This window comes from Taudactylus pleione, unplaced genomic scaffold (genome assembly GCF_031769625.1).
Source record: "Taudactylus pleione unplaced genomic scaffold, aTauple2 ptg000092l, whole genome shotgun sequence".
Classification (NCBI taxonomy): domain Eukaryota; kingdom Metazoa; phylum Chordata; class Amphibia; order Anura; family Myobatrachidae; genus Taudactylus; species Taudactylus pleione.
Window position 1 is genome coordinate 7,477,595 of NW_028284494.1, and position 20,764 is coordinate 7,498,358.

At 42.6% G+C, this 20,764-nt stretch overlaps 1 protein-coding gene across 2 annotated transcripts in view; it reads left to right on the forward strand.

The window, feature by feature from the left end:
- Positions 1-15,994: 15,994 nt before the first annotated feature.
- The window catches only part of CDC20B (cell division cycle 20B), a 33,411-nt gene continuing 28,641 nt past the window's right edge, over positions 15,995-20,764 (forward strand). Inside the window, exons 1-2 of one of the 2 annotated variants that reach the window (XM_088469478.1) lie at positions 15,995-16,124; positions 17,519-17,590. In XM_088469478.1, the coding sequence (XP_088325604.1) occupies positions 16,062-16,124; positions 17,519-17,590 (135 nt within the window). In that variant the 5' untranslated portion in view covers positions 15,995-16,061. The remainder of the gene's footprint in view (positions 16,125-17,518; positions 17,591-20,764) is intronic. The other variant, XM_088469479.1, reaches the window with a different exon arrangement.

The following is a 20,764-nucleotide window of genomic DNA, read 5'->3' on the forward strand; positions in this document are numbered from 1 at the left end:
TGACGCTGCTGTATTAATTATGCACACCCATAAAACGCCCGTTTTGACCTTTAAGCACGCCTGCGTTCGGATCTCCACTCCCCGTTTTCAAGCACCTTCCCCTGTTACCACCCACATACGCCTCCTCCTGTTACTCAAAATAGCAGGCATTCGCTATTTAGCGAACAAACGATTTTCGGCCACACTGACTGGTTCGCGCATGCGTATTACGATCCATACGCATGCGCAGTTGTGCAAACATTGCTCGGAACGAACGAGTGGCCGCTTACGAGCGGCTCTGAATCAGGCCCTAAGTTCCCCTCCTCGCACTTTTGTCCCAGTCGTATACATAGCATTCTGAGGTGCAATTCCGTCAGTGATGCTGGTGGTCACTGACTGCTGCATCACTGCCTGAGGGCCCAGAGAATCAGAGGAGATTTGTTCATGTGTAGAACTGATTTCCTTTCTATAAGGAGGGGGACGCATCATGGGCTGCGCGGTCGCATGGGATGCGACCTTGTCATCTGAAGCATAGCTTGCGCTGGTCACAGCCCATGAAGTACGTCACGTGCCGTGTGCTGGCTTGGTGGGTATGTAAGGTGAGCGTTAGGCCGTCTGCACACATATCACTCATTGCTGTCATGGGTAAAAGGGGCGATTTATCCAAGTTGCAAAAAGGGATGATTATTGGCTTTCGGGCCAAGGTTGGCAGTATTTCTGGAACAGCGCAGTTTGTGAACTGTTCGCATGATGCTGTGGTGAAGGTGTATCGTGACTGGACAAATGGCACCATTGCGAATAACCGACGTGGAAACTGCGAAGCACCACGTGCCATTGACGTGAGAGGTGAACATCGGCTACGAAGGTGCATTAGGGCCGACCGACATGCTACAGTGGAGCAGCTCACCGTCAAAATGAACCTGGGGGCCACCAGATGTGTGTCTAAAATGACAGTTCAGCTCACCCTGTTGCGTATGGGGCTCTGAAGTAAATGGTCACTGCACCTATGCTAACGAAGGTGCATCGGTGGAAAAGGTTTCAATATTCACACCTGTATCGGAATTGGACCTCTGCTGATTGGCGAAGGGTTGCGTTTTCTGCTTCATCGAACGGAGAACAAACACCATGCAACCATTGCTGGAAAGACACAAGCTGGTGGTGGCAGCGTTATGGTCTGGGGAATGTTTTCATGGCATTCTATGGGCCCACTCATCCATGTGGAAGGCACCCTCAACCGATTTGGTTATGAATCCATCCTTGCAGAGCACGTACACCCATACATGCTGAATGTCTTCCCTGAGGTGGATGGGATCTTCCAGCGAGACAATGCGACATGTCACATAGCTAGAAATGTCCGACAGTTGTTGGACGAGCACGAACAAGACTTCCAAGTACTTCCCTGGCCCCCCTAATTCCCCGGACTTGAACCCAACTGAGCATCTGTCGGACCACCTCCATAGTTGTGTTCGCTCTATGGATACCCCACCACGCACCCACCAGCAGCTGTGAGATGCACTGCAGTCAGCATGGCTCTACATACCAGCACCGTACTGAGTCACTCTCAGCCCGTCTAGCTGCTGTCTGTGCTGCACATGCCGGTTACTGGCTATTAGCTGGTGATCATAATTACTTTTGGTATAATTGCTAATTATTTATAGGGGTTCTGCTTTCCCCGTTTATGACCTGTTTTTTCATTTTAAATGATCTAACCTATCCGGTGGTCAATTGCTGATTGAACTGTGAATGGAGCTTGAGGGATATTTTATTTAGCACTGTTTGATTAGAAATAGCTGTGTATATTTTTATGTTTAGTGATCCCTTAAAGACTCCTATACAGTGTACAGTAGTTTCCTTGCAGTATTTTACTGTAGTAAAACAGTTATATAATCCTAGGCAGAGGCGTATTTATAATAGGTGCAGGGTGTGTGGTGCACACGGGCCCCTGCACTGCACGTCCTGCACCCATATTATACTTACCTTATACCAGCTAGCGGCTCCCACCTACTCCACATCGCCATCTTCCCAGTGGTATCTTTGGGAAGATGGCGCTGCGCAGTGAAAGCAAAGACTGTGCCAAAGCCTTTGCTCTCTTGTGCACATGCTCCATCTTCCAGAATAACACTGGGAAGATGGCGCCGCGGAGGAAGAGGAGGCACCCGCTAGCTGGTACAGAGTAAGATGTGGAGGGTAGGTGGAACTGCTCAGAGAAGGGGGCCCCTGATCCTAGGGTTAGATATAGAAAGCTGATGATTACAGCTGTGTTCTCAGACACAGAGCCGCAGCCACAGACTCCCCGTTTATACAAATTTCAGAAGGAGATTCTGCGCCTGCCATAGGCTGGTGCAAGGATCGATGATGCACGCGATGGTGCACTGATGCTGGAGTGTTCAGAACCACCGGCGGAGTTGCAACATCCATGGCACTCACCAGCGCACGCTAGTACACAAGGGGAAGGCTGAAACTAGCACTTGCAAATTATCACTGCCGCGACTGCACAAAAAGTCGCGATCATGGCTGCAATAAAGAACACCTCGAAATCAGGCCCACTGTCCACAGTGTCTTACAAAATAAGATGAGACAGAAAGCCTAATTACCAACTCGTTGTGCGCTGTTTCTAAACCTCTACATTTCTGACAAATGAGAGACCTCTTCTGATTGCTTGTCCAGCTATTCCGCAAACGGACTTACCAGGTTTTAACGTATTTTGCACCGGAGTGTTCTCTGTAGTGGTCCGTATCACTTCTATGTGTGTGTATTTTTTATCCCTATGGATTATAGTGGATCAAGGAGAGAAAGGGATGAAGTCAGCATGTCGGCACTTAATATGTCCACAGTAAGTTGACATGACAATACCACTGTCAGGATCCCAACATGGGTGTAATGCTGCTTAGAGCATTTTAACAGTGCGGGTATTATTTACACATGCCGGTAAGCAGGGAGGGGAGCAATAAAATGTCAAAAAACATATTGCGGACAGAATATTTATACCTGACTAAACCTTAGGAGGCACCATTCGTTAAAATGACACAATTAATAATACAAATATAAGGGCACTGGCCCCTACATGCAGGCCAACCCGACGATTCGGCTGGCAAGCCCATGCTGCGGGACGCGGCAGGGGCCGACATATAGGGCGGTCGGGCATCGGATCGTCTAGTGTGTACCGGCCACCCGATGTCGGCCCGTCGGCAGGAGGGTCGCTGGCCGCATCACTGGGTACACACGTCGTCTAGTGTGTACCCAGCTTTAAGTTTTATAATACTGGTCATTTTCTCCACCTCATCATCGTGGACTGTAGCAATTCCCTGCTTTATTAGCTTCTATCCAGTTGTAGCCACTGTCCTTAGGGTGTGGTATAACAGATTGACAATATAAAGGTCGACACCCAATGGTCAACATGCAATATGTCGACATTGCCAAATAGTCGACAAGGTTAAAGGGACAACAGATTCAAATGGTCGACACATTATTTTTGTAATTTAACCCCAAACCTCACCCTAACACCTCCCTCTAATGTCTGACCCTAACCCTAAAAATGTTGAAAAACTTATTTCAACCATTTTTGTTTGAGTTTGAAATTGCATGTCGGCCTTCTGCTGCCGACATATTGACTGAGTAGTGTATATGATAACTGTGTGGAGTGCTGCTGCCTGTGCTGTGTCACAGTCACACACGTGACTAGCCAGCACTGCAGCGTCACCCCGGCCCGGCACTGGCCATTACATGTAACTGTGACCGCAGCCAACTGCCGTGGTTTCGCGATTTCTCCCCCTCAGGCTGCTGCGCACGTCGTGAGAGCGCGCGCGGCCTCCTTTTGCCCGCCACCCGCCACTCAGCAGCAGCAGCCGCTCGGCCGTTGGCGCTGACAGTTCAACAGCTTTTCTGTCATGTGACTTTTTCTTTCTTTTTTTTTCTTTCCTAGGAAACCAGTCTCTACCCTAAGTAGGCGCCGGCTCCGTATCCATGGAAACCTGGACGGTTGGATGCAGAGGGACGAGGGTGGCGCCTGGTGGGGAGGTTATTACTAGATTTTACCTCAGCTCAGTGCCCAGACTGATGCACACTACCTGGGCACAGTGCAAACATGTCACACTGTAGTACCAAGGAGCACTGCTACCCTGTCCCTGCCATAACTGATAAACAGTTTTAACTCAAAGTCCAAATATATTCTTTTATACACTGGTTATCCCATCGTACTGTACAATACTGTAGCTGCAATATGTTACCACACACAGTGAAAAAGCATCCATGTATAAGACATCATGGCAGTGTAATTATTATTATAGTCATTAATATCTTATAGTTTGATAACATTATTTCGTAAAATTTTACTTCATAGGACAGCGATATAATTTTATAGTATGTTACTTTCAAGTGCACTAACATTAATGTATGTAATATTGCCTCATGGTGCAATAGCAATTTGTAGTTACCTATAGTGCAATCATTACTCCTAATAGATGCAGGGAAATAACGATATTACATGTCATTTTACTACATACACATTCATTTATGCAATGTTACCTTATAGTGCAATTATATTTATGTATGTATAGGATATTTATTCCTCTTATTGTATGATTCTACAACTAGGTTCAAGAAGTTGAAATGATTGTTAAAAGAAAACCAACATCCCATAATGAAAAAAAAAGAACAAAAGATATAGGGCAGGAATTCTACATTTTTGAGAGTGATATTTTTTTAATTTTTTCAAATATATCTTTTGATTTCTGCATTTCTAGTTCCAATACCTCAAGTAATTATGAGGTCTATTTACTCTGTGTTAAGACCCCCATACATCAGAGATTGATTGCAGCAATCGTGCAATTTGCAATTGATTGTGTATAAAAATCTTTTCCTTTTTCAATCGATTGCAGAATTGCCACAATCGATTGAAAAAGGAAAAGATTTTTATTAGGGGTGAGCGGGTTCGGATTTCTGAAAACCGAACCCCCCAGATCCGAGGCCCATCCGAGTCAGGCTCGACTTTTCCCGCCTGACTCGGATCTGAAATCGAGGCAAAACGTCATCATTCCACCTTCCGGGTCTCGCGGGTTTTGGATCCTATATAAGGTACCCGCGTCGGCGCCATTTTCTCACTCGGCTGTGGACAGTGAAGAGGGAGGGTGGGAGTTAGGGCTGTGTAGTGTAGTGTAGTGCAGAGTAGTGTTGTGCTGTGCTGCTGTTGTCCATAGGGGCTGTGTCCACTACTTCAAAGTCCATAGGGGCTGGCTGGACTGTGTTGTGCAGTCAGTTGTCCATAGGGGCTGTGTCCACTCCAAAGTCCTGTGCAGTGTCCCAGTCCTAAAGAGGTGCTGTAGTGTTGTCCAGGGGGTGCTCTGTCCGTCAGTGGTGCTCCCCCCAAGTGCTAAAAAAATATATATTTTTTCTGTGTTTGTGAATTGTGTGCGCAGTAGCCGCACGTGCATCAACAAAGTAGTGCCAAGCGTGCGCCTGTGTCATAAGTAAAGGGCCGGCTGGCTTGACCGTTAAAGGGTGCTGTAACCCCCAAAGTACACTCCAAACCAAATAAAAAAATATTTTCTGTGTTTGTGAATTGTGTGCGCAGTAGCCGCACGTGCATCAACAAAGTAGTGCCAAGCGTGCGCCTGTGTCTCATAAGTAAAGGGCCGGCTGGCTTGACCGTTAAAGGGTGCTGTAACCCCCAAAGTACACTCCAAACCAAATAAAAAAATATTTTCTGTGTTTGTGAATTGTGTGCGCAGTAGCCGCACGTGCATCAACAAAGTAGTGCCAAGCGTGCGCCTGTGTCATAAGTAAAGGGCCGGCTGGCTTGACCGTTAAAGGATGCTGTAACCCCCAAAGTACACTCCAAGCCAAATAAAAAAATATTTTCTGTGTTTGTGAATTGTGTGCGCAGTAGCCGCACGTGCATCAACAAAGGAGCACTGCCAAGCGTGCGCCTGTGTCTCATAAGTAAAGAGCCGGCTGGCTCATTTCTTAAAGGGTGGTGTAACCCACAAAGTGCACTACTCTCCAGCAAAAATAAAAAAATATTTTCTGTGTTTGTGTGCGCCTTAGCCGCACGTATATATCAAATCGATATAACATAAATGGAGGACCAAACTTTCTCTGATAAAAATAAAATAGAGAAAGATCAAGAACCACTTCTTCCTAGTGCTGAAGCTGCTGCCACTAGTCATGACATAGACGATAACATGCCATCAACGTCGTCTGCCAAGGCCGATGCCCAATGTCATAATAGAGGGCACATACAATCCCAAATGACAAAGTTCAGGAAAATGACCTTAAAAAAAACATTTAAATCATCTGAAGAGAAACGTAAACTTGCCAATATGCCATTTATGACACGGAGTGGCAAGGAACGGCTAAGGTCTTTCCCTATGACTGGTGTGTGTCATACTAGTATGACTAGTATGTTCATGACTAGTGGTTCAGCTTCACATGACGATGGAAGTCCTCCTCCCGCTAAAAAAATCAAACGAGTTAAGCTGGCAAAAGCACAGCAAAGAACTGTGCGTTCTAAGAAGATATCACAAATCCCCAAGGAGAGTCCAAGTGTGGTGGCGGTTGCGATGCCTGACCTTCCCAGCACTGGACGGGAAGAGGTGGCTCTTTCCCCCATTTGCACGCCCCCTGCAAGTGCTGAAAGGAGCACCCACAGTCCACTTGCTGATATGCAAATTGAAGATGTCACTGTTGAAGTACAACAGGATGAGGATACTGGTGTAGCTGGCACTGAGGAGGAAGTTGGCGAGGAGGATTCTGATGGTGATGTGGTTTGTTTAAATCAGGCTCCAGGGGAGACAGTTGTTGTCCGTGGGATGAAAAAGCCCATCACGGTCATGCCTGGGCAGAAGACCAAACATTCCACCTCTTTGGTCTGGCAATATTTCTATCCAAATCCGGACAACAACTGTCTTGCCATATGTACCATATGTAAAGGTGGAATAAGTAGGGGTAGGGACGTTAACCACCTAGGAACATCCTCCCTTATATGGCACCTGCAGCGCGTTCATAATAAGTTACTGTCAAGTTCAGAAACTTTGGCTAAGACCGTAAGCAGTCCAGGGACACCTAAATCCCGTTGTCCTGTTGTATCCAAGCGCCTGCAAGCCACACCGTCAACTCCCTCCTCGTCAATTTCCTCCTTAGTCGGGATCGGAAGTAGTCCTGCAGGCCATATCACTGGCATGACTGACTCTCCTATCCGGGATTCCTCCGGAGGATCCTGCATTGCTACGCCTCCTGCTGTTGCTGCTGCTGGGAGTCGTTCATCATCCCAGAGAGGAAGTAGGAACACCACTACTTTTACTAAACAATTGACCCTCCAACAGTCCTTAGCGAGGAGGATGAAGTACGACAGCAGTCATCCTGAAGCAAAAAGTATAACTGAGGCCTTGACTGCTATGTTGGTGTTAGACGTGCGTCCGGTATCCGCCATTAGTGCAGTGGGATTTAGACAATTGATGGAGGTAGTGTGTCCCCGGTTCCAAATCCCGTCTAGATTCCACTTCACTAGGCAGGCGATACCGAGACTGTACAGAAATGTCAGAAAAAGTGTCCTCAGTGTCCTGATAAATGCCGTTGTACCCAATGTCCACTTAACCACGGACATGTGGACAAGTGGAACAGGGCAGACTAAGGACTATATGACTGTGACAGATGTATCACCTTATGCAGCAACAGCAGCAGCGTCACCAGTAGCAGCATCTCAGAAACGCCAGCTCGTTCCAAGGCAGGCTACGCTGTGTATCACCGGTTTCAGTAAGAGGCACACCGCCGACAACCTCTTAGAGAAACTGAGGGAAATCATCGCCCAGTGGCTTACCCCACTTAGACTCTCCTGGGGATTTGTGATATCTGACAACGCCACCAATATTGTGCGGGCATTACATCTGGGCAAATTCCAGCACGTCCCATGTTTTGCTCACACAATAAACTTGGTGGTGCAGAATTTTCTGAAAAGCGACAGGGGCGTGCATGAGACGCTTTGGGTGGCCGAAAAATTTCTGCCCACTTTCGCCATTCAGCGACTGCGTGCCGAAGACTGGAGCACCAGCAAACACTCTTGAACCTGCCCCGCCATCACCTGAAGCAAGAGGTTGTGACGCGGTGGAACTCAACCCTCTATATGCTTCAGAGGATGGAGGAGCAGCAAAAGGCCATTCAAGCCTATACATCCACCTATGACATAGGCAAAGGAGGGGGTATGCACCTGACTCAAGCGCAGTGGAGAATGATTTCCGTGTTGTGCAAGGTTTTCCAGCCCTTCGAACTTGCCACACGTGAAGTTAGTTCAGACACTGCCAGCTTGAGTCAGGTCATTCCCCTCATCAGGCTTTTGCAGAAGCAGCTGGAGAAAGTGAAGGAGGAGCTAAGACGGAGCGATTCTGCTCGGCATGTGGGACTTGTGGATGAAGCCCTTCATTCGCTTTGCCAGGATTCACAGACCACTACATTTTGGCCACCGTGCTCGATCCTAGGTTTAAAGCCTATGTGGTGTCTCTCTTTTCGGCCGACACAAGCCTGCAGAGGTGCAAAGACCTGCTGGTGAACACACTGTCAGCTGAAGCGGAATGTGACACGTCAACAGCTCCTTCATTTTGTCCCGCAACTGGGGCTGCCAGGAAAAAACTTAGCTATCCTAAGCAACCCACTGGCGGTGATGCAGGGCAGGCAGGACCAAGTTTGGACATCTGGTCCGGACTGAAGGACCTGGCAACAATTTCTGACATGTCTGCTGTCACTACATATGATACTGTCACCATTGACAGAATGGTGGAGGATTACATCGGTGACAGCATCCAAGTAGGCATGTCAGACAGTCCATACCTGTACTGGCAGGAAAAAGAGGCAATTTGGAGGCCCCTGTACAAACTGGCTCTATTTTACCTGAGTTGCCCCCCCTCCAGTGTGTACTCCGAAAGTGTTTAGTGCAGCCGGGAACCTTGTCAGCGAAAGGCGTAGGAGGTTGCTTCCACAAAATGTGGAGAAGATGAAGTTCATAAAAATGAATTATCAACTCTTCCAGGGAGACCAGCCTCCAGAACGTACAGAGGGACCTGTGGTGGTGGATTCCAGTGGGGACGAGTTAATACTCTGTGAGGATGAGGATGTACACAACACTGAAGAGGGTGAGGAATTGGTGGATGAGGAGGATGAGGACGACATCTTGACTCCGTAGAGCCAGTTTGTGCAGGGACAGATTAATTGCCAGTTTGTTTTGTGGGGGCCCAAACGAACCAATCATTTCAGCCACAGTTGTGTGGCAGACCCTGGCGCTGAAATTATTGCTTTGTTAAAGTGTGCATGTCCTGTTTATACAACATAAGGGTGGGTGGGAGGGCCCAAGGACAATTCCATCTTGCACCTCTTTTTTTTTCTTTGCATTATGTACAGTTTGGGGCCTAGTTTTTCAAACTGCCATCCTGTCTGCCACTGCAGTGTCACTCCTAGATGGACCACGTGTTTGTGCCGCCCACTCATGTCGCTTAGCATAGTCATCCAGCTACCTCGGTGCAACCTTTTGGACATAAAAATCTATTGTGAGGTGTTCAGAATAGACTGGAAATTAGTGGAAATTAAGGTTATTGAGGTTAATAATAGCATAGGAGCAGAGAAACCAACACATTCTGTGATTTTAGCTGTTTTTATGCTTTTTAAAAAAAAAATACAGATCCAAAACCCAGAACCCAAAGCACGGAAGGGTGGTTTTGGCAAAACCAATCCAGATCCAAAACACGAAGAAAGATCCAAAACCAAAACACGAAAAGTGGCCGGTGCACACCCCTAATTTTTATACACAATCGATTGCAAATTGCACGATTGCGGCAATCAATCTGTGATGTATGGGGGCCTTTAGGAGATAAAGTGAACGGTGATAAGCTAATCAGCTCCTAACTGCCATGTCACAGGCTGTGTTTGAAAAATGGCAGGAGCTGATTGGCTGGTACCTTATCACCATTCACTTTATCTCCTAACACAGCTTAGTAAATAGACCCCTATGTCCACTTTATTTGCAGGTAAAATCACTCATTTTATTTCGCAACTCTGAAGATTGTGAATAGTTGGGGACATTTTCATTCTTGTCTGGAGAGTCATCTCATTTACATATCATACGCTTCCCGGCATATTTCACCCATTTCAATTGTGTGAGGCCAGTAACTATTGTGTGTACCTTACATGTTACAGTACATTGGGCATCTCACTTTTAGATATGTTTGTGCCATGTATGAGCCTCGCTCTGATTGATTCTTGATAGTTTCCACAAGGAACATGCATGGTACTGAGTGACAGTAGTTTGTTGCAGTCTTGATGGGTTAAATTGGGTACACACTATAAAATATATTGTACAATATATTGTGCATATTGTATAGTGTGTGTGCACGGCGTTCATTTATCGCATCTTCCGAGGGACGATGCAATGAACGATGCCCTGCAGCATGGAACGATATAGTGCACCGTCGTGTTGTGTGTACGGCATGCGATATATCGTTACATCGCTGGGCACAGACATTGTATAGTGTGTACCCAGCTATTTATATGAAAGTTGACAGTACAGTTTACAAACACACACACTATAGACAAATACATGAATTGTGTAATATTATTCTCTGCAAAAGAATAAATAAAAGTTTCATTAAATGCGATAAACAATTGTGACCTCTTTTCCTTAATACATTTCCTATAGACTGTTAATACAAGTAAGCTTTTCCATCTTGCTGTCTCGCTCAGGGGGCCCATTTATTAATAATCACATTTACAATGTGATCTGGGCACGATATTAGCACTCATGATTGCATTGCAGAATGCGATCATAGCGCCGAAGGATTATTGAAAAAGCCATGTGCTGGGAGTGAAATGAGCGCGTCAGTGGTCGCTTCACTTCTGTGCCGGGGATCCTGCGCATGCTCCGTCTACTGACCACATATGTGCCGCGCCCATTCCCGGGGGGGGGGGGGGGGGGGTTCCTATGGGACCCTCTCCTGGCTAGTTTTGTGATTTGTAGCCCATAGGCTACAGCGGCTTACGCCAGCTTCATCTTCATGTCTGTATTTTTATCAATCTATGGGCCTGATTCTGATTTGAGAATAAAGTAAGAAAGAGCAAGTAACTGTGCACCTTATAAAGATATTATTGTATATTTCTTCATATTGTAACTGTGCACCTTATAAAGATAATATTGTATATTTCTTCATATTGTAACTGTGCACCTTATAAAGATAATATTGTATATTTCTTCATATTGCAACTGCACCTTATAAAGATAATATTGTATATTTCTTCATATTGTAACTATGCACCTTATAAAGATAATATTGTATATTTCTTCATATTGTAACTGTGCACCTTATAAAGATAATATTGTATATTTCTTCATATTGTAACTGCACCTTATAAAGATAAAATTGTATATTTCTTCATATTGTAACTGTGCTCCTTATAAAGATAATATTGTATATTTCTTCATATTGTAACTGCACCTTATAAAGATAATATTGTATATTTCTTCATATTGTAACTGTGCTTATAAAGATAATATTGTATATTTCTTCATATTGTAACTGCACCTTGGCACTGCAGATGGGGCAGATTTAAAAAGTGCAGAGAGAGAAGGTTGTGTCCTAGGTCAAATCTAAACTGCAGTGTAAAAATAAAGCTGTGCAGAATTTGTGGGCTGCATGCAGAAGCAGCCAGTATTTACCCTGCATGCAAAAAAAGTATGTATTTGCACCCCTGCAACATGGTTTGTCCAGGTGCACAGTTACAGTACTTGTTCTATCTTTATTCCCAATTCAGGATCAAGCCCTATATTTGCTTTGTCTAATTGTATAGCTATGTGCTAATATACTGTATATTGGAACTTTATTCAAAAATAATCGGCTATGGCAGAGGTGATCAATTAGTTGCCCTCTAGCTGCTGAAGAACTACACATCCCAGCGTGCCCTGCAACAGTTTTAGCATGGCCAAATAGCAACACTGTGGCAGGGCATGCTGGGATGTGTAGTTCTACAACACCTGGCGGACTGCTTATTGTCCGCCCCTGGGCTATGGTCTTCCTCCTCTCCATCATGCACCGTGGGAGCTGAGTAAAGAGAAAGCTGGGAGTAAGGGGTGAGACGGCGAAGCCGAAAGTCTGGAAGCAGCCGAAAAATGTTGTGGTCAAAGGGGTATGGCAGGTCCAATCAGGGCTGTAACTAGGGTAGTGCAGCCTGTGCCATGGCACAGGGCACTGCAGGGCAGGGGGCTCTGTTCAGGCCTGTCAATTTTCTGTTTATTATCATTCTCACTTGTAGCTCCCTCTTATTTCATCCCCAGCATCTCCTGGCCTCTCCTATCTCTTCCCTGGCCCTTCCCCATGAGGCCATTCCCCTTTTTTGGGTGCGTTATGTCCTTATTTTAAAAATGCGGGGGCGCCAATGCTCTTTCTGGCACAGGGCACCAAAAAGTCTAGTTAAGGCTCTGGGTCCAATATACTAGTGATAATAATTACATAAAAGTCAATGTTTTATTAAGTTGACAGAAAATCATGTTTTGTTTTTAAAGGTGATCTAACTCGAATAGGGGAATTCAATATGGGAGCGAAAACATCGTTTTTGCGTTAATATCGGAGCTATGACGTCATTATCGCAGGTTTTAGTTATACACCGTATTCAATTTCAAAGACTTTTCGCAGGTTTGAAAAGTCTTTGATAAAAAACGGGGATAACTTTTCACCATTGAATAGGTGTTGAAAAATAGTGCAGAATTGGGGTTTAGGGGTGCAGGCTTAAAAAAAATAGCCTGCACCCCTGGGAATGACATTTAAAAAAGAACTGTGTCAAAAAAAGTTTTAAAACAAAATAGGGACACCCCAAAAAATTATTTTAAAAATTGGGGTGAAAAAAAAATGGGAAAAAATTGTTTAACAATAGGGAAATAGGTTCAGGGCTATTCTGCAAGGATGCGGCAGATGTTTTGTAGAATAGATTTATAGCGGCAGGTGCACCAATGCAGAATTTTTAAAAACTTACTTTAGGGACTTAAAAATATGCTAGTACCCATTTTCATGTACCCCAAAATTGATGGCACCACTTAAAAAAACGAAAAAAAATAACCTAAGTGCTCTTCTGCAACACGTCTTCAATGTCGGGAAAAAACACCTGCTGCGGTATTTAAATCCCCGACTTTCAATTAAAGGCTAAAACGGGGGTACCCATAGTGATCCCCCATGTTTTTACAACTTTAGGGGGGTCCTTCAATTTTTTTAAGGAAAAATTCGTAACTTTACGCAAATCCAACTTCGGAGGCTCCCGTTTTCGTTAATTTCATATTGAATACGGGGATAAGCGGGCGCGACAGCGAAGTTTACGTTTCATATTGAATACCCCTCGAAGAGTGTTCCTAACTGTGCTTATGCTGGGTACACACTGGTAGATATATTAGCCGATCAATTGATTGGCCAATATATTCGGGTGCCCGTCGGCCAGTGTGTACTAGCGATATGTCTGTGAACGACGTCGTTCACAGACATGTCGCGTCGGCTCTGCTGTACAGCCGATGGCAGATATATCTGTCCAACATGTGGGTACGGGCCACCCGCCCATACACTTGCTGCAGAGGCCGCGGGGAAGGGGGCGCGACATGCGCCCCCCTCCCCGCGGGGGACCATCATCTGCAGATATATCTGTTACGTGTGTACCCAGCTTAAGCCCAGGGAATGTTTTATACTAGACAGGGATATATTTACTAACACTCCTAAAAAAGAATAGTAGAGTTGTTGGCAACTGTAACCAGATTCTATATATAAGTTAATTCAGGAAACAGATAGCTAGACTCTGGTTGCCATGGACAACATCTCCACTTTTTGTTTTTAGAAGTATTAGTAAGTCTATCCAATAGTTTTAATTTATCCCACTGTGCAGGGTATGAGCAAGCAATAGGCTGTGTATGTTGCCTGTTTGTTTGTGCGTTGTCATATTTTTAGGGGTCAATCCAATTACACCCGATGAATTGAAATAATCCTACTAAATAGCAAGGTCTCTTATAATCAGGTCCCTCCAAACCCTTTATTTTTACATCGTTGAGTCTGTCCCTATTTTATATGTTTTGATTTTTTCCCACTGTGGGAAAATGTGCCACCTTACAAATCAATGTCTATAATAATATACTGTATGATGATAACGTAAAGCATAAACTCCTGTGAATAATGTCTGTATAAATGGTGAGCTCTGATGTCATCACTTTCAAGAAAATGTGTGCAGGAAAAGAAATAATGCCTCATTTAGGGGTCTATGTACTAAGCTTTGGACAAAGATAAAGTGAATGGAGATAAAGTACCAACCAATAAGCTCCTGTCACTTGCTGTGTTTGAAAAACAACCTTTAGGAGCTGATTGGTTGGAACTTTCTTTTTGTCCACTTTATCTCTCTCCAAGGCTTAAGGTGCGTACACACATAACGATTTATTGAAAGATTTAACGATAACAATGTCGTTATCGTTAAATCGTTAGTAAAATTGTTCATCTTTTTAAGATGACCGATAATCGTTCATGCACGTTCACGTTTGTAGTTCATCATCCGTTCTGACTGTCCAACAAACAATTTTTATTCAGAAAATTGTTCATGTTGTGCAGAATGAACGATGAACGATTTCCATTCACAGTATGCATGATTAAAAAAATCGTTCATCGTTTTTGAAAATCGTTCATTATTTTAGTAACCAACGATTTTTAGTTAACTATTTTCGTTCAGTTTTTCAAGGAAAAATCTGAACGAAAATCGTTCACTAAAATCGTTGGTTACTAACATCGTTGTGTGTGTATGCAGCTTTAGTATATAGACCCCTTAATGTGATTTTTTATGGACATTAGAAATCACCTGGAAGATGTGTCCTGTACAAAGGCACCTGCCCTGATTCATGTTGCTTTTATATGGTCTCAGAAATCATTGGTGACTTTAGGGTGCATACACACGATCAGATTTTGTGTCAGATCTGAATGATAACTATTTTTAAAAATCGTTCAATCGTTCATATCTGATGTCAGATAACGATATCTGACATCTGATGTGTTTGCAGTCAGATTTGGACGATTTAATTCATTTTAATACTGTCCGAAATTGTTCAATCGTTCAAATCGTTTGTAAAATCGTTCAAATCGTTCATCGTATAGTTTTATAACTTTACAGTAGGGCTTCTATGATTTTGTGGTGCAGTATTTGTCTGAATATTAATATCAGGAGCAGAATCCTGAATTCATGTTCTTTCACTACTATTTTCTATCTATCAAAATGCTATTTATTTAAAAATGCTACCAAAGTCCTATGGTTCAAGTGGCACATGGAAAAAATAAGAAAACCAGTCTGTTCCTGAAACTACCAAGTACCTGGTCCCTGCTGGTCATGAAGGGGTTATATGAAATCATAGTAAATCCCTGCTGTTACTGTATGTGCAGAATCCAATTGTCATTTCAGTCAATAGACTAAACACAACGGATAATCTCACGATCCCCTTGAGCAATATTATCAACTGCTTTTGCTCCTGGTGGGGTAAGTTTGGGTAACTATGGAACCAGGTGCCCGCTGCTTTCAGCCGCCTACTAGCCGCAGCTCCCGCTATCAGCAGCCCCCATCATTCCCAATCTGGCGCTGGTGAAGGCGCCTGTGACACTGATCCCTAGGCTATCACCGGCCGCTGCCAGTAGCCAGGGGAACCCCCGGGTAAACTTTCTAATCCGCAACGTTCCAATTGTGACGTCACCAAACAGAATTCTGAGCAGGGAATCCCTGGAAACGCCAGCCAATAAGATACAAGGATCAGAGTTTTCCCGCTGCTGCAGCCGCCCCTCTCAGCCTCCAGGGGAAGTGAGCACCAGTACCATTACACTGCAGCTAGAGCAGAGGGAATCCCTGCCGTGACGTCACACATCCAACCTTTCCTACTCAGCAACCAATCACGTAGCAGCACAGGTGATTCCCGCTACACCAGCCGCTCGCTTGCCACCTTTATATAGGAGAATAGTCCCCCATGGGAGCAGGGCAGCAGGGCTTACTGCAGACACAAAGAGATCCAGGTAGATAAGCAGAAGACTGCAACTGAGTCTCCTGTAGAACAAAATATGGAGTGGAAATTGGAAAAGCTGTCATTCCCTAAGATCAAACCAGACGATAATGTGATGTGGGTAAGTGTATATTGTACAGTGAGTTGTTTTATTATTAGAGAGTGCATTGTACAGTGAGATGTTTTATTATTAGAGTGAATTGTACAGTGAGATACTTTATTATTAGTGATGTTTTATAATTAGAGTGCATTGTACAGTGAGATGTGTTGTTATTAGAGTGCATTGTACAGTGAGATGTGTTGTTATTAGAGTGTTTTGAACAGTGACATGTTTTATTAGAGTGCATTGTACAGTGAGATGTGTTGTTATTAGAGTGTTTTGAACAGTGACATGTTTTATTAGAGTGCATTGTACAGTGAGATGTGTTGTTATTAAAATGCATTGTACAGTAAAATGTTTTATTATTAGAGTGCATTGTACAGTGAGATGTGTTGTTATTAAAATGCATTGTACAGTGAGATGTGTTGTTATTAGAGTGCATTGTACAGTGAGATGTTTTATTATTAGAGTGCATTGTACAGTGAGATTTTTATTATTAGAGTGCATTGTACAGTGAGATGTTTTATTATTAGAGTGCATTGTACAGTGAGATTTTTATTATATGAGTGCATTGAACAGTGAAATGTTTATTATTAGGGGTAAATTCACTAAAGTGAGAGTTTTTAGAAGTGAGTTTTAAAAGTGATGTTGCCCATAGCAACCAATCAGATTCTACCTAACATTTAAATAGCACCGTCTAGAAGTTAATAGCTAGAATCTGATTGGTTGCTATGGGCAACATCACTTTTAAAACTCATTTCTAAAAACTCTCACTTTAGTAAATTTACCCCCTAGAGTGCATTGTACAGTGAGTTGTTTTATTATTAGAGTACATTGTACAGTGAGTTGTTTTATTATTAGAGTACATTGTACAGTGACATTTTATTATTAGAGTGCATTGTACAGTGAAATGTTTATTATTAGAGTGCATTGTACAGTGAGATGTTTTATGATTAGAGTGTATTGTACAGTGAAATGTTTATTATTAGAGTGTATTGTACAGTGGAATGTTTATTATTAGAGTGTATTGTACAGTGAAATGTTTATTATTAGAGTGCATTGTACAGTGAGATGTTTTATGATTAGAGTGTATTGTACAGTGAAATGTTTATTATTGGAATGTATTGTACAGTGGAATGTTTATTATTAGAGTGTATTGTACAGTGAAATGTTTTATGATTAGAGTGTATTGTACAGTGAAATGTTTATTATTAGAGTGTATTGTACAGTGGAATGTTTATTATTAGAGTGTATTGTACAGTGAAATGTTTTATGATTAGAGTGCATTGTACAGTGGAATGTTTATTATTAGAGTGTATTGTAAAGTGAGATGTTTTATTATTAGAGATATTATCGAAGTTTGTATAACGTTGAGAGATGCTGTGTAATAACAATTGTTACTATTTTCCTCTAAGGGGGGTATTATGAAAATTCTCGGAAGAAATTTGAAAAGGAGCAGAAAATCGAGTTTGCAGAAAATAAGCAAGGTTAGTACGGATGTTTGTTACCTGGATACTTGATAGTAAATTATAATGTGATGTATCAATAGCTTTTTTATTATTGTCCATGTTGTAAGTAGGCAATTGCACATATAACTTTTCTTTTTTACATTCATTGTTGTTGATGTATATTGTGTGAGTATGTAATTCCCTCTCTATTTAAGAAATGTGAATATACAGTACACGAAGAACAAAGCATGCAATGGCTCTTCTGTGTAGGCACTTTGTTTTCTAGAGAAGTATTTAGATTTACTCTATATACTGTACTTCTACTGCACTAATTCGTGGAATACGAATGTACATAGAATATAAATATTTGGGTGAAGGAAAGGTGGTATCACTTTGGAAATCCTTTGCTTGATTGACACTGTAATGGAATAACACCATAACATCTAAGTAGTAGGATATCATCATTACATTATGTGAACAAGTCCATACAAAGCGCTAGAGTGGAATATGATGGACCAGTGAGGCAGTGCATTGCTAGCTGGCTGTTGTAAGCTGCTGACTGACAGTTGCTAGATGCACTCCACACTTTTACATCATCAGGCTTCGATCGAAAGAGTAACTGCGCCATCTTGTGGAATCTGGTGAAAGTACATCATATACAGCACCTTCCTCATAAAGATACTCAAAATGCAAACTGTATGGCTTGCAAATTGACCAAACCTTTTTTTTTTCTCAATAATTTCTCATGAAGAAATAGCGTGTCACCAAAGTGATTCATGTGCAGTGTATCTGCTTCAGATAGGCAGTGTATTTTTAGCTGGCTGCTTCCTCTACAGATCAGCAGTGGCTAATACTCTGCCACCTGCAGCTGAGGTCAGACATCAATCACAAAACTTTAGAAACACAATTTCTTCAACTGTGTGTGGAAGGAAGGCAGTGTAATGTTAGCTGGTTGGTAACTCTAATACACCGGTTAACTTGCATCTGCCCCCTTTCTGCGTGCATATTCATCGACAGAACTGCATTTTTCTTCCTGTATAATAGAAACACTAACATTTCCTGACAGATTTAGAATAATGGTATTTTATTATTCAGCCACAATAAGAAAATATAACAACAAAAATAACAAATATCAAATTTTTTTTTAATGAGGTTTGATAAATGTCTATTGGTTTCATCATCTGGATATAGTCTACTTTTTTCCATGCTTATTCATATTCTTCTTATGAAGGATTTGTAAAAATATCAAAATGATTCATATAATTGCTGATCGTGTTTTTAGAACATGGTGTATAAAACAAATTGTTTGAGCTGTATTGTTGTTTATACACTTTACAATTATTATATCGTACTGACAAAAGCAAAATGTCTATTCTATGCAGAATTTGGATGCAATGTTCTTTGTATCTGGGTTAAAAACTGTACTTTCTTTAGTCAGTGCTTCATGTGTGTTGTATTTGTGAGTGTTCGATCATTTTTTAATAACCTCACATACAACCCAGGAAACACAGAATAAAGTTAGTATATTTTGTATGTGGTGATTAGGCAGTGTATTGTTAGTTAGCTGTGATATAACTGTCAGCTACTACGTACACTACCACATCAGCACATGTCATGTCATCTGGTGATAAGGTGGCGGGTGGTATAGGAAAGTTTGTGGGAGACCCCGGGGCGGGGGGAGTTGGAGGGGGGTTATGGGTTCCCCTGTAGTACTGAAAGAGCTGTTTGATTCCTGTGGAAAGATTCTGTATTACTTCTGCAGAAGCCATTACAAACCTGTGCTACGTTAAAATTACATTTATTCCAAACAATGTACTGTGTAGATTATAATTATTTTGTTGCATATAATTAATTATACTTCTGTTAGTTTAATACATTGATTTTCATTCAGAAAAGTGACACACATGAGCTCACACAATATTGTTTTTCAAAATGTTAACACCTAGTTGACTGTCCTTTCATCACACAACTAAAGATAACGTTATCAGTGCTAGAATAGCAAAATGTGGATCCTGTAGGGATAACAGTGTATTTACATTGTATTATATACTGACATCAGTATTGTTATATACTGACATCAGTAATACAAATATGCATACATTGTAACCTATTAATGGTAATACATTATGTATCTGTATACACGTTAGAAGAATGTTGTTTAGAATTTTCAATTTATAGTGAGTTGGAAAAGGGCAAAACATGAAAACTCAGTAGTAGCAGATACAGGGTATTGAATGTGAGCCCTTACTCATGCTCGGAGGTTGAGTTGGGAGGGTGACAAAATGTTTAGACTACAAAAAAATGGTGGTTCCAGATTCTATAATATTTTTTTTGCTTTCCTACATTACTACTATGCGGCTCTTGTGCGTATGCGTGACCTGTAGGGCATGCAAGCGCACTTGGCTCACTGCTCCGAAACGAGCAGTGAAATCCGAAAGGAGCAGTGAAAACACTTGTGGAGACAGCTGATTTTCGGATCAGCTGTCTCTGCGCCGGAGCAATGATGAATTGCTCTGGCGCTTGCAGCAAGTAGGAATGTTAATTATCTGGGGTCCGTTCAGACCCCGATAATTAACATAATGAATAGAGCCCTTAAAGAGATGTTAAAATGCAAATTTTGGCCTTTGTCCAGAGTTTTACTGACTATCCCTGAAGCCGGGTACACACTACACAATTATCGGGCTGGTCAGCAGGGAATTTTAGGATCGGCACAAGAATTGTATAATGCATATGCACGTACGAGCTCCGGTTATCGCACAGAAATTGGTCAGATCACATGATTAGATCTTCCAGTATGCGAGAGAGTTGCAATAAATTTGGTGACAGTATCGTTCACATTTTGCAGTATGTACGGTCTGACGACCAACAGTGTGTACAGAGATCCCATCTTTCCAGCCAATCATTAGGACAGATAATAGTAAGGACTGGAAGGGTCAATTGTATAGTGTGTAGACACGATATCGGATGTTACATTGCTTGTTAAGTAAGTATTGTATAGTGTGTACCCAGCTTTACACACATGTGCTGACAGACTGGCAGACTGGTTTATTTATCTGCCCTCCCAACCCCCTTGCTACCAGTCACCAGCACTAGCTACCCCAGATCCCTGCCATTCCTGTGCTTACTCTGGTTGTCATTCCCCTTGTACTAATAGTTCCAGTAGATAGCACAAGGAGAGTGAGCCAGAGGACTCAGATGGTTGGCAGGCAGGTG